This window comes from Pan paniscus, chromosome 1 (genome assembly GCF_029289425.2).
Source record: "Pan paniscus chromosome 1, NHGRI_mPanPan1-v2.0_pri, whole genome shotgun sequence".
Taxonomy (NCBI): Eukaryota; Metazoa; Chordata; class Mammalia; order Primates; family Hominidae; genus Pan; species Pan paniscus.
Window position 1 is genome coordinate 45,553,224 of NC_073249.2, and position 21,163 is coordinate 45,574,386.

At 41.1% G+C, this 21,163-nt stretch overlaps 2 protein-coding genes and 1 pseudogene across 18 annotated transcripts in view; 1 reads left to right on the forward strand and 2 right to left on the reverse strand.

The window, feature by feature from the left end:
• Positions 1-21,163, reverse strand: part of ZC3H11A (zinc finger CCCH-type containing 11A) — a 59,270-nt gene that overhangs the window by 32,279 nt on the left and 5,828 nt on the right. For 6 of the 17 annotated variants that reach the window (XM_063597807.1, XM_063597811.1, XM_063597804.1 and 3 more), the window contains 4 exons: positions 20,978-21,031; positions 19,585-19,644; positions 5,416-5,614; positions 3,848-3,967 (listed from right to left, as the gene is read on the reverse strand). In XM_063597807.1, the coding sequence (XP_063453877.1) occupies positions 3,848-3,967; positions 5,416-5,469 (174 nt within the window). In that variant the 5' untranslated portion in view covers positions 5,470-5,614; positions 19,585-19,644; positions 20,978-21,031. Of the gene's footprint in view, positions 1-3,847; positions 3,968-5,415; positions 5,615-15,114; positions 15,239-16,688; positions 16,825-19,584; positions 20,775-20,966; positions 21,032-21,163 lie in introns of those variants that run through there. The other 11 variants (XM_063597832.1, XM_063597805.1, XM_063597825.1 and 8 more) reach the window with 6 other exon arrangements.
• Positions 15,244-19,060, forward strand: LOC103786855 (charged multivesicular body protein 5-like; annotated as a pseudogene).
• On the reverse strand, positions 20,415-20,513 carry LOC129397362 (uncharacterized). Its single transcript, XM_055109451.1, has one exon. The coding sequence runs from the start codon at positions 20,511-20,513 to the stop codon at positions 20,415-20,417; it is 99 nt and encodes a 32-aa protein (XP_054965426.1).

Sequence of the window (21,163 nt, forward strand, 5' to 3'; positions counted from 1 at the left end):
GGTACAGAGTTGGAGTATGTGCGCAGGGTCAGGACAGCATCTCACATGTGAGGGCCGCTCAGCACAAAGTATCACAGCCCAAGGGTGTGAAAACAGTATCCATTATAGGGATCGCGTTGGGGGTCAAAAGTAGGATGTTGGGGTCCAAGCAGGGTGAGAAAGAGGTCCCTATGGTAAAGCAAGCAGGGAGGCTTAGCACAGAGTACTAGAGTTGAAACATGGTGAGAAAGGTGTCCTTGTGGAGAAGCTGTGTGTGTCATGTCAGAGCCTGAGAGGAAGGAAAAAGCTGTGACACAATATTGGTTTTTATACTAGGAGACTGATCAAATAAATAAAAGTATTATGAACAATGAAAACCAAGTTTCTCACTTCTGGAGAAGAGTTACAGGTATGGAAAAGGAGAAGCCTAGACTAAGTCCTGTGGCACTGATGAACTGGAAGCATCTATATGAACTCACAATTTGTAATACTATGTATCTATTATTAAATACATAGGGCCAGGCACGGTGGCTCACACCTGTAATCCCAGGACTTTGGGAGGCCAAGGCGGGCAGATCACGAGGTCAGCAGATCGAGACCATCCTGGCTAACACGGTGAAACCCCATCTCTACTAAAAGTACAAAAAATTAGCCGGGCGTGGTGGCGGGCACCTGTAATCCCAGCTACTCGGGAGACTGAAACAGGAGAATGGTGTGAACCCATGAGGCGGAGCTTGCAGTGAGCGGAGATCGCGCCACTGCACTCCAGCCTGGGTGACAGAGCAAGACTCCGTCTCAAAAAAAAAAAAAAAAACCAAAAACCATAATGATGTAAATGTCTGTTAAGTGTATACATTTATATATTCCTCAGCTCTGTCCACTGAGAGGACCTGAAAGTGATGACACTCTAGGAGCAGCCCAAATCTTAACTTCTATATACCATTCTTCACTAAAAGAAACCAGGGCACCTTGGATAAATGGCCGAATACAGGGCTGAAGTAGGAAAAGTACAGGATGAGCCTGGAAAATCTTGTCAGGCCAAAAAGCAGAGATGCTCAAAGAATGACGGAAACATCAAAAGAACACAAAAATCAGTTTGAAAGGCTCCTACTGGCCAAATCTGGATCAATCTGAGCATAAAAGTAATGATAGTAACAGAGTACGACACACTGATTAAAATAGAAAACCACATGTATTAGTCCATTTTCACATTGCTATAAAGAACTATCTGAGACTGGGAAATTTATTTAAAAAAAAGGTTTAACTAACTCACAGTTCTGCATGGCTGGGGAGGCTTCAGGAAACTTATAATTATGGCAGGAGGTGAACAGGACACAAGACACAAACAAGTCTTACATGGCAGCAAGAGAGCGCGAGCAAAGGGAGTCCCACACTTTTAAACCATCAGATCTCACGAGAACGCACTCACTATCATGAGAATAGCGTGGGGGAAACCGCCCCCATGATCCAATCACCTCCCATCAGGTCCCTCCCTTAACACATGGGGATTACAATAGAGGTGAGATTCAGGTGAGGATACAGAGCCAAACGTATCACCACAAGTTTGCATTAATTCACATCAATAACGGGGAAAAAGTTGAAGTCTGATGAGAAATGGGGTAAAGGGTCTAAAAGTACCTCTCCACAAAATATTTATTAATTACAAAAAGAAAGCCTTTATAATGAAGCAATCTGGCAGATACCATCTTAATTGAGTGATCAAAGTTAACATCACCAGTAATGAGAAAATTAAAACTGTGTGCCACGGGATGATATGCAACAAAAATACCATTCGCTGGGCATGGCTCACACCTGTAATCTCAGCACTCTGGGAGGCTGAGGCAGGTGAATAACTTGAGGCCAACAATTCGAGACCAGCCTGGCCAACATCGCGAAACCTCGTGTCTACTAAAAAACACAAAAAATTAGACGGGTGTGGTGAGGCATGCCCGTTGTCCCAGCTACTCGAGAGGTTGAAGCACAAGAATCACATGAACTCAGGAGGCAGAGGTCGCAGTGAGCTGAGATCCCACCACTGCACTCCAGCCTGGGTAACAGCGCGAGACTCTGTCTCAACTCAAAAAAAAAAATATATATATATATACGCGCGCGCACACACACACACACACACACACACACACACACATATAATTTGTGATATTCCTGCTAAAGCTATATAATCTTAATTTAGTAATGAGGGGGAATACAAACAAACCCAAATTGAAGAACATTCTTAAAAACAATTTCCCTATAGCTACCATAAGTGTTAAGGGCAATGAAACGCAAGGCAGGACTGAGCAACTGCTCTCAACAGAAGGAGACAAAACGAGTTGCGACAACTATGTGCAACACTTGAATTTGGACTTGTTTTTTTTTTTTTTCTTGAGATGGAGTCTCGCCCTGTCACCCAGGCCAGAATGGAGTGGCGCAACCTCAGCTCAGTGCAACCTCCGCCTCCCAGGTTCAAGCGATTCTCCTGCTTCAGCCTCCTGAATAGCTGGGATTACAGACGCGTGCCACCACACCCAACCAATTTTTATATTTTTAGTAGAGATGGGCTTTCACCATGTTGGTCAGGCTGGTCTCGAACTCCTGATCTCATGATTCACCCGCCTCGGCCTAGTAAAGTGCTGGGATTACAGGCGTGAGCCACTGCGCCCAGCCTGGACTTGCTCTTTCTAAAATAAAAGATATTAAAATAAAACTGGCAAAATTTGAGTGAGATCAAAGGATCAAATGACGGTAATATATCAATGTTAATCTTTTTTAAAAAATTGCTGGAGTCGGCTGGGCGCAGTGGCTCATGCCTGTAATCCCAGCACTTTGGGAGGCCGAGGCAAGTGGATCACCAGAGATCAGGAGTTCGAGACCAGCCTGACCAGCATGGCAAAACCCCATCTCTACTAAAAATACAGAATTAGCCAGGCATGGTAGTGCATGCCTGTAATTCTAGCTACTCGGGAGGCTGAGGCAGGAGAACCGCTTGAACTAGGGAGGTGGAGGTTGCACTCCAGCCTGGGCAACAAGAGCAAAACTCTGTCTCAAAAAAAAAAAAAATTGGAGTCAGCTGGGCACGGTGGCTCACGCATGTAATCCCAGCACTTTCGGAGGCCAAAGTGGGTAAATCACCTGAAGTCAGGAGTTCGAGCCCAGCCTGGCCTACGTGGTAAAACCCCGTCTCTACTAAAAATACAAAAATTAGCCGGCCATGGTGGCAGGCACCTGTAATCCCAGCTACTCAGGAGGCTGAGGCAGGAGAATCGCTTGAACCTGGGAGGTGGAGGTTGCAGTAAGTAGAGATTGCGCCACTGCGTGGGCGACAGAGTGAGACTCCGTTTCAAAAAAAAAAGAATGAAAAAAAAATTGCATAGAGGAAAGTTGTGTATATATATACACATACATATATACACGTGTGTGTATATACACACATATACATATGTATATATACACGTGTGTGTGTGTGTGTGTGTGTGTGTATATATATATTTTTGAGACGGAGTGTTGCTCTGTCACCAGGCTGGAGTGCAGTGGTACGATCTCAGCTCACTGCAACCTCCAACTCCCTGGTTCGAGCGATTTTCCTGCCTCAGCCTCCCGAGTAGCTGGAATTACAGGCACATGCCACCACACTGAGCTAATTTTTTGTATTTTTAGTAGAGATGGGGTTTCACCACGTTGGCTAGGATGGTCTCAATCTCCTGACCTCATGATCTACCCGCCTCAGCCTCCCAAAGTGCTGGAACTACAGGCATGAGCCACTGCACTCAGCCTTAATATATTTTTTAAAAGTCACTTTTGTCCCTATATTTTTTATTGGCCCACCAGGTCTCCAGACTACTTATTATGATAACGGAAATAAAAAACTTACATCAATCTCCATGTGCCGAAACCTGCACACCTGTCGAAAACAGCGCCCTTCTTGCCATAATGTGCAAACAGTTTCATTTCCTAGTGCAGCTTCACAGTGACGGAATGCGCAGCTGTCGCCCTGTAAACAAATAGAGAACACTCTATTTGTAGCATTGAAATACATCCTAGGTAAAATATCCATAACAAGAGCTCCTGGAATTTAGACAAGCACAAATGAGTAAGAAAGGACTGGTAAGGTAAAAAACAATGGACATGGAATGACAGCAACAAACCGAGAGCAACAAATTATTTCCTATAACCTATTTCTTGACAGTACCCTTCATTTGATCTGGCATGAGTGACACAAGCTGAAAAAAAGAGTTGAAAAAGACAAGTAGGAGTGTTAGGTCCTCTTTAAAAATGTATTTTACAGTTCATCTTCAAAACTGACATCTCGCCTTGTGTAACTCTAGCTTTTGATGGAAAATCAGAAAGTAAATAGAATTTAAATATAATTAACATATATACAATATAACTGTGCTCCACTGCATACTTTATGCAACGGTAATATCTGAAATAAAACGCTACTGTTGTGCAAACTGCTATAGGTAAGATAAAATTATCACAGCTTTGCTCAAAACTCATCATTTAAAACATAATATCACCGGGCGTGGGGGCTCACGCCTGTAATCCCAGCACTTTGGGAGGCCGAGGAGGGCAGATCACAAGGTCAGGAGTTCAAGACAAGCCTGGCCAACACAGTGAAACCCCGTCTCTACTAAAAATACAGTTAGCTGGGTGTGGTGGCAGGCGCCAGAAATCCCAGCTACTTGGGAGGCTGAGGCAGGAGAATGGCTTGAACCTGGGAGGCAGAGGTTGCAGTGAGCCGAGACCATACCACTGCACTCCAGCCTGGGTGACAGAACTAGACTCCGTCTCAAAAACTAAAAAATAAAAAAAAAAATCAAGATAACTGAAGAACAAATTTTTTTAACATATACGTTTATAGAATTAGTCATAAAATCACAGAAAGCAGTAGGTATACATAAATAGAGCTGCAAAAGAATCAAGGAGAAAAACAGAAGTTTTGACAAAGATTAAGCCAAAAAACTGCAAAAGCATATTTAGTATGATGACTCTATATTCTTAGTACTCAGCAGGAAATCTGGGAGAAGAAAGAAGTCAAATTCAACCCATGACAGTTTCTGGAAGTACAACACAATTCACTAACTATTCACTCACTCATTTAATATAAAGTATATAAAATCAAAGTGAGTAAGGCATAGGTCAAAGTGGCCCCATTTCCAAAGGCACCCTGAACAGATTAATTTTGAACACTGAATGATGACTACATACCACGTGCCTTTTCACTTTTGTACAAGATGGGAAAATTAGTTATATATAAAATGAAAAGAAAAAAACACTGAATTACTCTAAATACATTATCCTTTAAAAAACTGACAGCCAATAATAAAGTTGGGCAAAAAATATATATATAATAAAAACAACTTAAAATGTTGGGAAAATCTTATCCAATTCAATTAAGCAAATTGTAGAAAGAACTGATTTAAAGATGTCAATTCTTACTTTGGTACATGTGGAATAGAAAAAAAAATAGCAGTCTTCTCCTTGATTAGGCATGCTGGGTAGATTCTTAGATCAGAAGTGGCTTCTTGAAACAAGCCACTGCTTCCTCAAAGCAAGGACCAGGCTCCAAGTCCTCGTGAAATGGGTTTAATCTTCCAAATGACAACTTGATCACAGAAATTGTCTTTAAACTGTAATCCTAAAATGAGGAGACAATGAATTAAAATATTTCAGGTAAATTCTTCCTCCTTCAAACCACCATGGCTAATGAGATCGTATTGTTAGAATCAAATTTTATTAATACAACCTTGCTTATACAGAGCCTTGTAAACACACTGATTGCGAATACTGTACATTCCCATCTACAATGTAAAATTTTGACTAGAAAGGCCATGCCCTTCTTTTATATTCTCTGTGATGCTTGTTACACAGTTACAGCATTGTAAATAAGCATTGTTAACTAAAGATCTACATTTTATTTTTAACTCTTTTTAGAGACAGTGTCTCACTCTGTTGCCCAGGCTGGAGTGCAATGATGTGATCACAGCTCACAGCAACACTGAACTCCTGGGCTCAAGGGATTCTCCCACCTCAGCCTCCCCCAAGTATCCAGGACTACAGGCACATACCACTATGCCCAGCTAATTTTTTAAAAAAATTTTTTGTAAAGACAGGACCTTGCTATGTTGTTCAGTCTGGTCTTGAACTCCTGCCTCAAGCAATCCTCCTCCCTTGGCCTCCCAAAATGCTGGGATTATAGGTGTGAGCCATCCCGCCCAGCCTGATTTACATTATACATATATGTATATATGTATGTATATATGTATTTTTGCCTACTAATTTGAAAGTCTCAAAAGACTACATACATTTTAGATTATTAATGGGACTTGGGTTACTAACACAAAATACTTGCTAACAAAATATGATAAAGTAGAATGTTTCATCTAAATGAAAAAGTTCAAATATTTTCACAAGCATTTTTATTCCAAAAGTATATAATCATAACTAGGTGAGAAAACCCTGTTTAGCTAGAATAACTGATGAAAACAATTACTTCTGAAAAGGTCTATCGATCTAGCTTACGTTAATGAAGACAACTAGAGCTGTACACCAATTATAAACAAGACGCAAAAGTAGTCTTTGGGGCTTTCCATAATAGTGATTCCACAAAACAACAAATATTTTCTCCCCTAGTCCATGGCATACCCTGATCTCCACACTAAAACGTCCAAGCAAGCTTCTACAAAAGCATATAACAAGAGCACATACGAGAATATGGAAAGGGTTTCCACAAACGTACATACCAGAAGATCAGGTTTCAGAAATAGTGATCTACAACTTGAAATCAATTAAATCAAATTCAGTCATATCTCCCACTAATAATTCCTAATGCAAGAATGGTATGCCATGATGAAAAGTCACCTTGATGTTAACAACCTGGATTAAGAGTCTGACACTGAACATGGGTACTAAACATGTACCCAAATGTTTAAAGTTTACATACCCTTCGACAAACAATTCCATTTCTAGAATGTATTATAATATGTAAAAGTATTAAAGGTAACAATGCACAATAAATGTTATCACAATCTTGTTTTAATAATGAAATAGGCCGGGTGCAGTGGCTCATACCTATAATCCCAGCACTCTGGGAGGCCAAGGTGGGCAGATCACTTGAGTCCAGGAGTTCGAGACCAGCCTGGACAACATGGCAAAACCCCATCTCTTAAAAAAAAAAAAAAAAAAAGCTGGGTGTGGTGGCACACACCTGTGATCCCAGCTACACGGGGGAGCTGAGGCACAAGAATCACTTGAACCCAGGAGGCAGAGGTTGCAGTGAGCTGACATTGCGCCACTGCACTCCAGCTTGGGCAACAGAGCGAGACACTGTCTCAAAAAAAAAAAAAGAAAAGGAAGAAAATAATGAAATAACATCTAGAAACCTAACTGTTCAAAAATTGGAGACTATTTTTAAAAATTATGATATATGGCCAGGCACGGTGGCTCATGCCTGTAATCCCAGCACTTTGGGAGGTGGAAGCTGGTGGATCACTTGAGGTCAGGAGTTTGAGAACAGCCTGGACAACATGGCGAAACCCCATCTCTACTAAAAATACAAAAATTACCCAGGTGTGGTGGCACACACCTGTAGTCCCAGCTACTCAGGAGCCTAAGGTAGGGAAACTTCTTGAACCTGGGAGGTGGAGGTTGCAGTGAGCCGAGATCACGCACTGCACTCCATCCTGGACAAAAGAGTGAGACTCTATCTCAAAAATAAACAAATGATTTTAAAAAATTACGGTATATTCATGTAATGTGACAATATACAGCCATTAGAGTTTCATACCAGAAAGTGAATGCTGCTGTAAAAAACCAAAAACAGAAAAATCTAAAAATATGTAAGCAGCTTTGTTATTGGGTCATAGGTGGAGGCTGGAAGACTTTTGAGGTACTTGATAGAAAAGGCCTAGAAGAAACTGCTGCTAAAGCATATGAACGTTAAAGGTACTTAAGGTACTTATGGTGAGGTTTCAGTCAGAAATGAGGATCGTGTTATTGGAAACTGGAGGAAAGGTTATTCTTTTTTTTTTCTTTGAGATGGAGTCTTGCTCTGTCACCCAGGCTGGAATGCAATGGTGCCATCTTGGCTCACTGCAACCTCTGCCTCCCAGGTTCAAGCAATTCTCCCGCCTCAGTCTCCCAAGTAGCTGGAATTACAGGCTTGCACCACCACCTATGGCTAATTTTTGTATTTTTAGTAGAGACAGGGTTTCGCCATGTTGGCCAGGCTGGTCTTGAACTTCTGACCTCAGGTGATCCTCCCACCTCGGCCTCCCAAAGTGCTGGGATTACAGGTGTGAGCCAGCGCCTGGCCGGAAAGGTTATTCCTGTTAAAAAGTGGCAGAGAACTTAGAATTGGGTTGTGTTGGGCAGAAGGCAGAACCTGGAAGCAATGAACTTGGGTTTTAGCTGAGGAGATTTCTAAGCAAAGTGTGGAAGGAACAGCCTGGGCTTTTCCTGCTGCTTACAGTGAAATGCAAGGAGAGAGATATATTGGGGCAAGAACTATGAAGCAAAAAGGAATAAAGAATCTGAACTTGAAAATTTAGAAAATTCTCACTCTATCCATATTGCAAAAAAAAAACAAGAATGTATGCTCTGTAGAGAAAAGGCTATGGGTGGGCAACAGTTTGTTGGAGATTAGGTGTGTGACTAGATTCAGGCAACCATCTTAGCAAAAAACGTTGCCAGCTTAAAATGAAAGAGACAGACATGTACAGAGGGAACGTGATGAGAAGACACACAAGGAGAAGATGACCATGTGGCTGGAGTGATGCATCTACAAACCAAGGAATGCCAAGGATTGCCAACAAACACCAGAAGCCAGAATGGGTAAGGATCATTCCTCTACAGGCTTCAGAGGGAGAATGGCCCTGCTGAAAACATTTTAGACATCTCACCTTCAGAATTGTGAGACAACAAACTTCTGTAGCTACCCAGTTTGTGATACTTTGTTATGGAAGTCCTAGGAACTAATACAGATAACAAGCATAGTCAAATGACCTTTGACAAAGGGGAAAAGGATAGTCTTTTCAACATATGTTACTGGAACAAATGGATATCCACATATAAAAAAATAATTTTAGACACAGACTTTATACTTTTCACAAAAAATAACATGGATAACAACTTAAATACAAAAGAAAACCAATAAATTGGTTTTCAATAAAAACCATTAAAATTTAGCCAGGCATGGTGGTGAATGCCTGTGATCCCAGCTACTGAGGAGGCTGAGGCAAGAGAATTGCTTGAACCCGGGAGGCGGAGGTTGCAGTGAGCTGAGATCACGCCACTACACTCCAGCCTAGGCAACAAGAGCAAAACTCCATCCGAAAAAAAACAAAAAACAAAAAACAAAAAAACATTAAATTGGAGTTCATTAAAATTAAAAAGGTCTGCTCTGTGAAAGCTCTGTTAAGAAGCTTAAGAAAGAAAAAAAAAAAAAAAAAAAAAGAAGCTTAAGAAAGAATGAAAAAGCCACAGGCTGGGAGAAAATATTTGCAAAACATAACTGATAAGGTCTGATATACAAAATATATAACTCTTGAAACTCAAAAATAAGAAAACAACTCCCCAATTCAAAAAGGCAAAAGATCTGAACAGGTACCTCACCAAAGAAGGTATACAGATGGAAAATAAGCATTTGAAATCTTGCCCAACATCATGCATCATTAGGGATTGCAAATTCCTTTTCTAATGGCTAAAATCCATTCGGGCACAGTGGCTCACACTTGTAATCCCAGCACTTTGGGAGGCCGAGGCAGGTGGGTCATCTGAGGTCAGGAGTTCAAGACGAGCTTGGCAAACATGGTGAGACCCCATCTCTACTAAAAATACAAAAATTAGCTGGCCGTGGTAGCACACACCTGTAATCCCAGCTACTCAGGAGGCAAAAACAGGAGAATCGTTTGAACCTAGGAGGCAGAGGCTGCAGTGAGCCGAGATCATGCCACTATACTCCAGCCTGGGCAACAGAGTGAGACTCCGTCTCAAAAAAAAAAAAAAACAAAAACAAAAAATTTAGAATGGCTAAAATCCAAAATACTGAAAGCACTAAATGCTGGTGAGGACGGGAAGCAACAAGACAGAAGTCTGAAAAAAATACAAAACATGGAATAGTATGCATCCAATAAAAAGGAACAAAATCATGTCCTTTGCAGGGACATGAATGGAGCCAGAGGCTATTATCCTTAGCAAACTAATGCAGAAACAGGAAACCAAATACAGCATGTTCTCACTTATAAGTGGGAGCTAAATGCTGAGAACACTTGGACACATAGAGGGGAACAACAAACACTGGAGCCTATCAGAAGGTAGAAGGTGGAAGGAGGGACAGGATCAGGAAAAACAACTAATAGATACTAGGCTTAATACCTGGGTGATGAAATAATCTGTACAACAAACCCCCACGACACACATTTACCTGTGAAACAAACCTGCACATCCTGCACATGTACCCCTGAATTTAAAATGAAAGTTAAGGCCCAGTGTGGTGACTCATACGTGTAATCCCAGCACTTTGGGAGGCCGAGGTGGGTGGATCACTTGAGGTCAGTAGTTCAAGACCAGCCTGGCCAACATGGTGAAACCTCGTCTCTATCAAAAAATATAAAAATTAGCCAAGCATGGTGGCACACATCTATAGTCCCAGCTACTCAGGAGGCTGAGGTGTGAGAATCACTTGAACACAGGAGGTGGAGGTTGCAGTGAACCAAGATCACACTACTGCACTCCAGCCTGGGTGAAAGTGAGACCTGTCTAAAAAAAAAAAAAAGAAAAAGACAAAGCTATCTGAATATTTTTCAGACATATATGCAACAAAGGAAAAAGTTTAATAATAAAAAAAGTCATTTGAGGTCAGGAGTTCAAGACCAGCCTGGCCAACATGGCGAAACCCCATCTCTACTGAAAATACAAAAAATTAGCCAGGCGTGGTAGCCCGCAACTGTAATCTCAGCTACTCGGGAGGCTAATGTACAAGAATCGCTTGAATCCAGGGGGCAGAGGTTGCAGTGAGCCACGATCTTGCCACTGCACTCCAGACTAGGCAACAGAGCAAGATTCTGCCTCCAAAAAAAAAAAGTTTTTAAGGGGAATAAAAGGCTTAGAGGTCAATTTCACTCACGAAATCAACATTCCAAAGAACATATTTGAAACTGTTACCGGTTTTAGAAAGACCAGCAACAAAGTAATTGAAACAATGAAATGGTAGCTATGAAATGCAAAGACACAGCAGAATTTACAATTTTTTGGCAACTAATTTTATTTATTTATTTATCTGGAGACGGAGTTTCGAGTTTTGCTCTTGTTGCCCAGGCTGAAGTGCAATGGCACGACCTCAGCTGACTGCAACCTCCACCTCCTGGGTTCAAGCGAGTCGCCTGCCTCAGCCTCCCAAGTAGCTGGAATTACAGGTGCCCACCACCACACTTGGCTTTTTTTTTTTTTTTTTTTTTTGTGACAGAGTTTCACTCTTCTACCCAGGCTGCTGGAGTGCAGTGGCGCAATCTCGGCTCATTGCAACCTCCACCTTCTGGTTTCAAGCAATTCTCTTGCCTCAGCCTCCCAAGTAACTAGGATTACAGGCGCCTACCACCACACCCTAATTTTTTTTTTTTTTGTATTTTTAGTAGAGATGGAGTTTCACCATAGTGGCCAGGCTGGTGTGAAACTCCTGACCTCAGGTCATCTGCCCGCCTCAACCTCTCAAAGTGCTGGGATTACAGGCGTGAGCGTCTGGCCCACAACTAATTTTCAAATCATCTTCTGCAAAGAGCCCTCAAAGTTGGGCAGAGTGTGGAGAAATGGAATCCTGAGTAGATAACACTCCCTTACTAATGTTTCAACAGAAAAAACTCCTTCGTCAGATCTAAGAGCTGGCCGGGCACGGTGGCTCACGCCTGTATTCCCAGCATTTTGGGAGTCCAAGGCAGGTGGATCACGAGGTCAGGAGATTGAGACCATCCTGGCTGACACTGTGAAACCCCATCTCTACTAAAAATACAAAAAATTAGCTGGGCGTGGTGGCGGGTGCCTGTGGTCCCAGCTACTCTGGAGGCTGAGGCAGGAGAATGGCGTGAACCCCAGAGGTGCAGGTTGCAGTGAGCTGAGATCGCGCCACTGCACTCTAGCCTGGGCGACAGAGTGAGACTCTGTCTCAAAAAAAAAAAAACCTAACAGCTACAATGTAAAACAAGAAAAAGGAAATAAGAGATAAAGAAAAAAAGAAAACTTTCTTTATATATCATCTTTATACACTAAGCTTCTGTAACTTTCACTAGGATAAAAACAAATATAATTGCCATTCAAGAAAACGGCAAGGCCAGGTGCAGTGGCTCATGCCTATAATCCTAACACTTTGAGAGACCAAGGCAAGAGGATCACTTGAGACCAGGAGTTCAAGAACAGCCTGGGCAACAGACAGACCTCATCTCTTAAAAAAAAAACAAAAAACAAAAACAAAAAAAACACCACTCCAGCTTTTAAATGATGCTCCAATGACTTTATAATCAATACTATCCCATGCAAAAACACAAAACAAAGATGCACATCCATAAATTTCTTAAGTTTAAAAGGAAAAAAAAAGTATCTAGGTTGCCAAGAAAAACCCAGTTACTTTTGTTTAGTTTTGTTATTTTTGAGAGAGTCTCGCTCTGTTGCCCAACCTGGAGTGCAGTTGCGTGATCTTGACTTACTGCAACCTCCACCTCCTGGGTTCAAGCAATTCTCCTGCCTCACCCTCCCGAGTAGCTGGAATTACAGGCGCCTGCCACCATGCCTGGCTAATTTTTGTATTTTTAGTAGAGACGGGGTTTCACCATGTTGGCCAGATTGGTCTCGAACTCCTGACCTCAAGTGATCTGCCCATCTCAGCCTCACAAAGTGCTAGGATTACAGCCGTGAGCCACCGCACCCGGTTAACCTGGTTACTTTTCAACAGAAAATAACCGTTTGAAAATATGAAGCCAAGAAAAATAATGGGACCTTTCTCAACCCACTCTCTAGAAGTTAATGTAGGAAAAAGGACATATTATTTTAAAATCTTCATGCTCTCAGCAAGTTTTAAAGGATATAGCATTGCTACAAATGAACATACCACTATGAAAAAAGAGTGGGGCTGGGTGCGGTGGCTCAGGCCTGTAATCCTAGCAACCTGGGATTTCGGAGATGGGCGGATCACGAGGTCAGGAGTTCGAGACCAGCCTGGCCAATATGGTGAAACACCGCCTCTACTAAAAATATAAAAAATTAGCCGGGCACGGTAGTGTGCGCCTGTTGTCCCAGTTACTCGGGAGGCTGAGGCAGAAGAATCGCTTGAACCCTGGAGGCGGAGGTTGCAGTGAGCCGAGATCATGCCATTGCACTCCAGCGTGGGAGACAAAGCAAGACTCCATCTCAAAAACAAAACAAAACAAAACAAAAAAAACAGTGAGAAGAAAACAAAGCTTCAAAAATAAGAAAACTCAGGCTGGGTGTGGTGGCTCATGCCTGTAATCCTAGCACTTTGGGAGGCCGAGGCAGGTTGATCACCTGAGGTCAGGAGTTCGAGACCAGCTTGACCAACATGGTGAAATCCCATCTCTACTAAAAATACAAAATTAGCTGGGCGTGGTGGCGAATGCCTGTAATCCCAGCTACTTGGGAGGCTGAGGCAGGAGAATCACCTGAACCCGGGAGGTGGAGGTTGCAGTGAGCCAAGATTGTGCCACTGCACTCCATCCTGGGCAACAACGGAAAAACGCCTTCTCAAAAAAATAAATAAATAAAATAATGATAATAATGAAGAAAAAAAAGAAGAAGATGGCGATGACGACGACGAAGATGAAGACTCAAATTTCCAGCCCCTACCTTCAAAAATAGATTTCAGTAGAGGAAAGAACAGAATAAACACTGATGAAAAACATAATAACTGAATTACAAGAGATTACTGACACGACATCTCCACGAATCCAAAGCAAAAATGCCAACATATGTCACTAAGAGGGAAATTGTATATGAAATGAAAATAATTCCAGAAAACTCAATTTCTATAAATAGAAATCCTAAAAAGGAATGGAATTTGTAGAGATTATGAAAGAAACAATATAAGAACATTTCCTTAAATTTGATGGACTTGAGTCTTTACATTAAAGGGTATCATCAAATGCCAGGCAGAACTTTTCTTTAAAGACATCTCTGCTATACACAGACATGGTAAAATTTTTGAATTCCAATGGTAAAGACAAAATCATACAAACTTTCAGGAAAAATCAGATTGACAACAAAGGAAAGAAAATCAGACTTGACATTATTAGACTTCTCATCTGACTCTCTAAATGCCAAAAGACAAAATGCTATTCATCCAGAATGTAAAGGAGATTATGACCTTCAAGTTTAGAATTTCAAACTACATTTCACAGATAGCTCAGAACTTAGAAGTTTTTAGATACAAAAATTCTCAAAAAGTATATCACCTATGTACTTATACTTTTGAAAAATACTCAAGTATTCTAACTTAAGAAAAAGAATTTACAAAAAAGTACTCAATAAAAGTAGAAAAAAAACAAAACAGGCCAGGCATGGTGGCTCACATCTGTAATGCCAGCACTTTGAGAGGCCGAGACAGGAGGACTGCTTGAACCCAGGAGTTCAAGACCAGCCTGGGCAACATAATGAGACCTAGTTTCTACAATAAATTACAAAATTAGCCAGGTATGGTGGCACATGTCTTTACTCCCAGCTACTTGGGACGCTGAGGCAGAAGGATTGCTTGAGCCCAAGAGGTCGAGGCTGCAGTGAGCCGTGACTGCCCCACTGCACTCTGGTCTGCGCAACAGAGCAAGACCCTCTCTCAAAAAATAAATAAATAAGCCTGGGCAACATAGTGAGACCATGTCTCTCTCCCAAAAGAAAAAAAAATTTAGCTGGGCATGGTCCATACATCTGTGGTCCTAGCTACTTGGGAGGCTGAGCTGGAAGGATCACTTGAGCCCAGGAGTTTGAGACTGCAGTGAGCTATGATCACATCACTGCACTCCAGCCTGGGAGGCAGAGCGAGACTCTATCTCTAAAAAACCAACAAAAAAAAAACCAGTAAGACAAAACAAAACTTTGTGCCACATATATTACAAACCCAGAAAACAGTCATAATATTTTTACCAATAGCCAGGCATAGTGAGTCACATTTGTAATCCCAGCTACTCAGGGGGCTGACGCTGGAGGAAGCCTTGAGCCCAGGAGTTTGAGGTTGCACTGAGCTATGATCACATCACTGTATTCCAACCTGGGCAAAAGAGCAAGACACTGTCTCTAAATAAATAAATACAAATTTTAAAAATGTTTAAAACAGCTGCTTTGGACATCTGATTTATGACACAGATAAAAAATCCTAAATAAAGCATTAGCAAATTGAACCAGCTGTATATTAAAATAGTAACATGGTCAGGAATGGTAGCTCATGCCTGTAATCCCGGAGCTTTGGGAGGATTACTGACTTGAGGCTAGGAGTTTGAGACCAGCCTGGGCAACACAATGAGACCCCATCTCTAAATAAAAATTGAAATAAAATAAATAAAATAACACTACATAATCAAAAAGGTTTATTCTGGGACTAGGAATGGGTTAACATTAGGAAACTCATTATATTTACTAGAGTAAAAGGGGTAAAAAACAAAAAACAAAATCCTGTAGTAATTTTTGAAAGACTTCAAAAAAGAAAAAATGGTTAAAAAGTGAAGAAAAGTACTTGAAGTAGTCTTTATCAAGTAAAATAGCAAAAAAAAAAAAAAAAAAAAAGGAACCTGAGGAGCAATATCCACTCAACAAAAACTTGGTAAACTGTAAGGTACTTCCTAGCATAAATGCACATAATCACCAGAAATCATCAGCATATGCAATATGGTAAAACACTAGAGGTAAACTAACTCAAGATAAACGAAAAAAGGACACCCATTCAACAGTCTTCACCATCTTTCAACACTGTTCCAGATGTTCTAGTACATGCATTAAGAAAAAAAGGTGTTAGGCCGGGCACGGTGGCTCATGCCTATAATCCCAGCACTTTGGGAGGCCTAGGTGGGCTGATCACTTGAGTCCAGGAGTTCGAGACCAGCCTGGCCAACATGGTGAAACCTAATCTCTATTAAAAAATACAAAAATTAGCCGGGCATGATGGCAGATGCCTATAATCCCAGCTACTCAGCAGGCTGAGGCAGGAGAATCGCTTGAACCCGGAAGGCGGAGGCTGCAGTGAGCCAAGATTATGCCACTGCACTCCAGCCTAGTGACAGAGCGAGACTCCGTCTCAAAAAAAAAAAAAAAGGAAAAAGAAAAAAAGGTGTATGGGTTCCTTTACAGCCACTCAAGATAAACTGATTCTTCAGGAAAGTGAAATTAAGGCTCCGCTGCCCAGCCTGAATGACTGCATTGGCATGGTGGACAGCAGGGCAGAATCCACTGACAAGATTTCTAGATTGGATGCTGAGCTAGTGAAGTATAAGGACCAGATCAAGATGAGAGGGGGTCCTACAAAGGAGATGATTACGCAGAAAGCCTTGTGAGTTTTAAAACAAAAGCGGATGTATGAGCAGCAGCAGGACAATCGCACCCAAGAGTCATTCAACATGAAACAAGTTAATTACACCATCCAGTCATTGAAGGATACCAAGACCACGGTTGATGCTACGAAACTGGGAGCAAAGGAAATGAAGGTAGACAAGCAAGTGAAAACTGACCAGATTGAGAATTTACAAGACCAGCTAGTGGACATGATGGAAGATGCAAATGAAATCCAAGAAGCACTGAGTCGCAGTTATGGCGGCCCTGAATTAGATGAAGACGACCTAGAAGCAGAGTTGGATACACTGGGTGACGAGCTTGTGGCTGACCAAGAGTTCTATTTAGATGAGGCAGCATCTGCACCTGCAATTCCAGAAGGTCTTCCCACTGTCACAAAAAACAAGGATGGAGTTCTGGTGGATGAATTTGGATTGCCACAGATCCCTGCTTTCATACATTTGCATTTAAGTACATCATGTAAAACATATTATGGGACTATGAAATACTGATCTTTCCAAATTTACCGTAACAGATACGTTTCTGTCCTTTCTTTGAAGGAAAGTTTAATTACATTGCTCTTCTATTTTTTTCCTTTGAGACTCATTGCTTGGGAAATGCTTTCTTTGTACTAAAACTTGATTCTGGCAGGGCGCGGTGGCTCACACCTGTAATCCCAGCACTTTGAAAGGCTGAGGCAGGCAGATCACAAGGTCAGAAGTTCGAGACCAGCCTGGCCAACATGGTGAAACCCCATCTCTACTAAAAATACAAAAAATTAGCCGGGTGTGGTGGCGGGCGCCTGTAGTCCTACTCTCGGGAGGCTGAAGCAGGAGAATTGCTTGAACCCAGGAGGCGGAGGTCCAGTGAGCCAAGATCGCCCCACAGCCTGGGCAACAGAGCGAGACTCCGTCTCAAAAAAAAAAAAAAAAAATCACTACTGTATCAGAAGTGGGTATTTCGATTCTGTGGTTTCCTTAATACTACATCTTGAAATCAATAATGAATATTTCTTGATATTTGATGAATAGGACATTTATTTACTCAATTTTTTCAAAAGGAAAAAAAGGCATAAATTACAAACATATATTAAAAAGATGAGACAGGCCGGGCACAATAGCTCATGCCTGTAATCCCAGCACTTTAGGAGGCCGAGTTGGGCAGATCACCTGAGGTCAGGAGTTTGAGACCAGCCTGGCCAATATGATGAAACCCCATCTCTACTAAAAATACAAAAATTAGCCGGGCATGGTGGCATGCGCCTGTAATCTCAGCTACTTGGGAGGCTGAGACAGAAGAATCACTTGAACCCGGGAGGCAGAGGTTGCAATGAGCCAAGACAGCACCATTGCACTCCAGCCTAGGCAACGAGAGCAATACTCCATATCAAAAAAAAAAAAAAAAAGATGAGGCAAAAAAGAAAAAATCCAGAACCTGCAGATTACATGCTTGCAAACTAGAAAATCTATCAACTAAAACAAATTGAAAATAATAAAAATGTTAAGATCTACAAGAAGCAGTAAATTTCCTTCATACCAGCAATAATCATTCAGATGATGGCAGAGTACCACTCACAGTAAAAAGATATACAGGAAGAGACCATTCACAATAAAAAGATATACAGGAAGGGCCGGGCGTGGTGGCTCATGCTTGTAATCCCAGCACTTTGGGAGGCCGAGGCGGGCGGATCACGAGGTCAGGAGATGGAGACCATCCTGTCTAACACGGTGAAACCCCGTCTCTACTAAAAATACAAAAAAATTAGCCGGGCGAGGTGGCGGGTGCCTGTAGTCCCAGCTACTCGGAAGGCTGAGGCAGGAGAATGGCGTGAACCCGGGAGGCGGAGTTTGCAGTGAATCGAGATCACGCCACTGCACTCCAGCCTGGGCGACAGAGCGAGACTCTGTCTCAAAAAAAAAAAAAAAAAAAAAAAAAAAACCATATACAGGAAGAAAATGAAGAAGTATGCAAGACCCACATTAAATTAAAAACAAAACCAAAAAACTATGAAACTACTAAGGCACAGAAGACCTGGATAATGAATAAATAGAGGATTAAAGAAATTACTTCTCCCCAAAATAATGCACACATCGAATGTAATTCAAGTCAAAATCCCAATGAGAGTTTATTACTGGAACTTGATTATAAAATCATCTAGAATTGTTATTTAAAAAGGAATGGGAGGCCAGGCATGGTGGCTCACACCTGTAATCCCAACACTGGTTGGCCAAGGCAGGAAGACTGCTTGAACCCAGGAGTTTGAGAACAGCCTGGGCAACACAGAGCAACTCCATCTCTACAAAAGGTTTAAAAAAGTAGCCAGGTACAGTGGGGCACACCTGTAGTTCCAGCTACTCAGGAGGCTTCGGCAATAGGATCTCTTAAGCCCAGGGGTTTGACGTTGCAGTGAGCTATGATCATGCCACTGCACTCCAGCCTCAGTGACAGAGCACAAGACCCTGTTTCAAAACGAAACAAAATAACCCAGTGCTTTTCTCCAAGGAGATGGAATTACAGGAAGATTTCACTTTGGCTATGCTGTTTTTACCTTTTTTACAATGTACATATATTATCAAAACAAAGAAAGAAAAACTATGGGCCAGGGGCGGTGGCTCATGCCTGTAATCCCAGCACTTTGGGAGGCTGAGGCTGGTGGATCACCTGAGGTCAGGAATTCCAGACCAGCCTGGCCAAGATGGTGAAACTTCATCTCCACTAATAATACAAAAATCATCCGGTGTAGTGGTGCACATCTGTAATCCCAGCTACCCAGGAGGCTGAGGCAGGAGAACTGCTTGAACCTGGGAGGAGGAGGTTGCAGTGAGCCAAGATCGCACCATTGCACTCCAGCCTAGGGGACAAGAGTAAAACTCCGTCTCCAGAAAAGAAAAAAAGAAAAGAAAGAAAGAAAAAAATATGTTTCCATCCCAAAACTAAAAATTTGTAAACAATTATGTACAAGCAAAAATGTCTGAACAATGGCCTTTTAATTTCTTACTGATCCATGAAAAGTATGCCTTAAATGACAAGAATGTTCACTCCTTTCATGCGAAAAATGCCTGCTTCCCCACTTACATTAGCTGGTTGCTCTGAACAGGAACGTCTGTGTCTTCACTGAGTTCCAATCTATTACGCCTGTAGGTCGAACCAACACTCAATCCATGAATTAATAATAATGAGGCAGAAAAAAATTTCCTCCTCACATTGCCAAGAAAACCTCTCAGCCACAATTCAAACACAGCATGTGTTTTTAAAACATCTCCCAACTACTGGGAGATTAAGTCCATTCAAATAACCTTTGTCAGACTGGAGACAGCTAGGGTTAGTTATCTCCTCAAAAACAAAACAAAACAAAACAAAACAAAACAAAACAAAAAAAAGAGTTCATTTAAAGATGAACTTGAGAGTTAAAGGATCATGAAAAAAAAAATCCATCTTCCATAGCTGAACAATATAATTTAAAAAAAAAACAAAAAAACATCAGTTTTTCAGTAAGATCCAATTTCTGGTCTTCAAGATTTCTTCACCTATTAAGAAAAAAACAGAAACCTTCCCCCATCTTTATTATCTGTATAATAAAAGCATACTTGTATGTAAAAATATAGTGTTTTATGTATATAATATACATACAGATATATACTAACTGGCTTATACACACACACACATATACACAAAAATGTATAGAAATATAACATTTGGATAAGTTTCCCCTTTTAAAATGCACTATAAAAGACTTTAGATTTGGGTTCATTATAAAAATAAAGAACTTACTCTTATACCAAAGTATCATGAAGTTATTGTTACACTAAATTTTGCCCAGCCCACAAAATAAAGACGAAGGTAAATCCTTACACATATATCATTATGTATAATATGGATGTATGTATATATATCCATCATCGTCATCAGGGAGTGTTTAACCAAAAAAGATAGAAACGTATGGTAATAGAGTAACTACAGAGTGGTGCAGCAAGCTGTAGAAGGCAGAGCAGCATTATAGCCATTCTAAACTGGCACTGTCAAAACACAGAAACCTTTATCTAAGGGAAAATTTATTTCTTATTTTGTATCAACACCAGTATCACTGGTTTGCCATTAAATAGTGGCCCTGGAAAGGCTTGCTTACGCAGCCTAGGTCCAAATTCTTTACTACTAATGGCTACAGCTAAAGACTTTGTAAGTATACATTTACTCCAGTTAGTAAAAGGGTAAACTTTTGGAGTTGAGATTTCATTTCACAATGGCATATTTACCATTTAAGAATTAAAAAAAAAAAATCAAAAACAAAAAAAAAACCCGATTTTGATACATAGAAATGAGTTCTAAACTTTGAAACCAGCCCAGTAACAAAGCAATTTTGATTCTTATGTAATAAATACTACATAATTTCTAGGCTAAATCTTGCCAAATACTATCCAAGACAAAACTAAAATCAAAACTTAAAAAAAAGTGGACACCTTTTACTCACACTTAATACTAGTCAATTTTCCAGGAATTTTTTGGGCAGGGAATATCCCCAAATCTAAAATGAAAAAAAGGAAAAATTGGGATCTCACATTAGTTATTCAGTCTGAAACTTTTAATAGACTTTTACTAAAAGTCATCATTTTCTGGCCTCCTACTCAATCTCAGAAACATACTTTCAGAGTAGAAA

Bases quoted from the DNA above. Each gene is read 5' to 3' on its own strand.
- LOC129397362 (XM_055109451.1), bottom strand. From the start codon at position 20,513: ATGGCTATAATGCTGCTCTGCCTTCTACAGCTTGCTGCACCACTCTGT.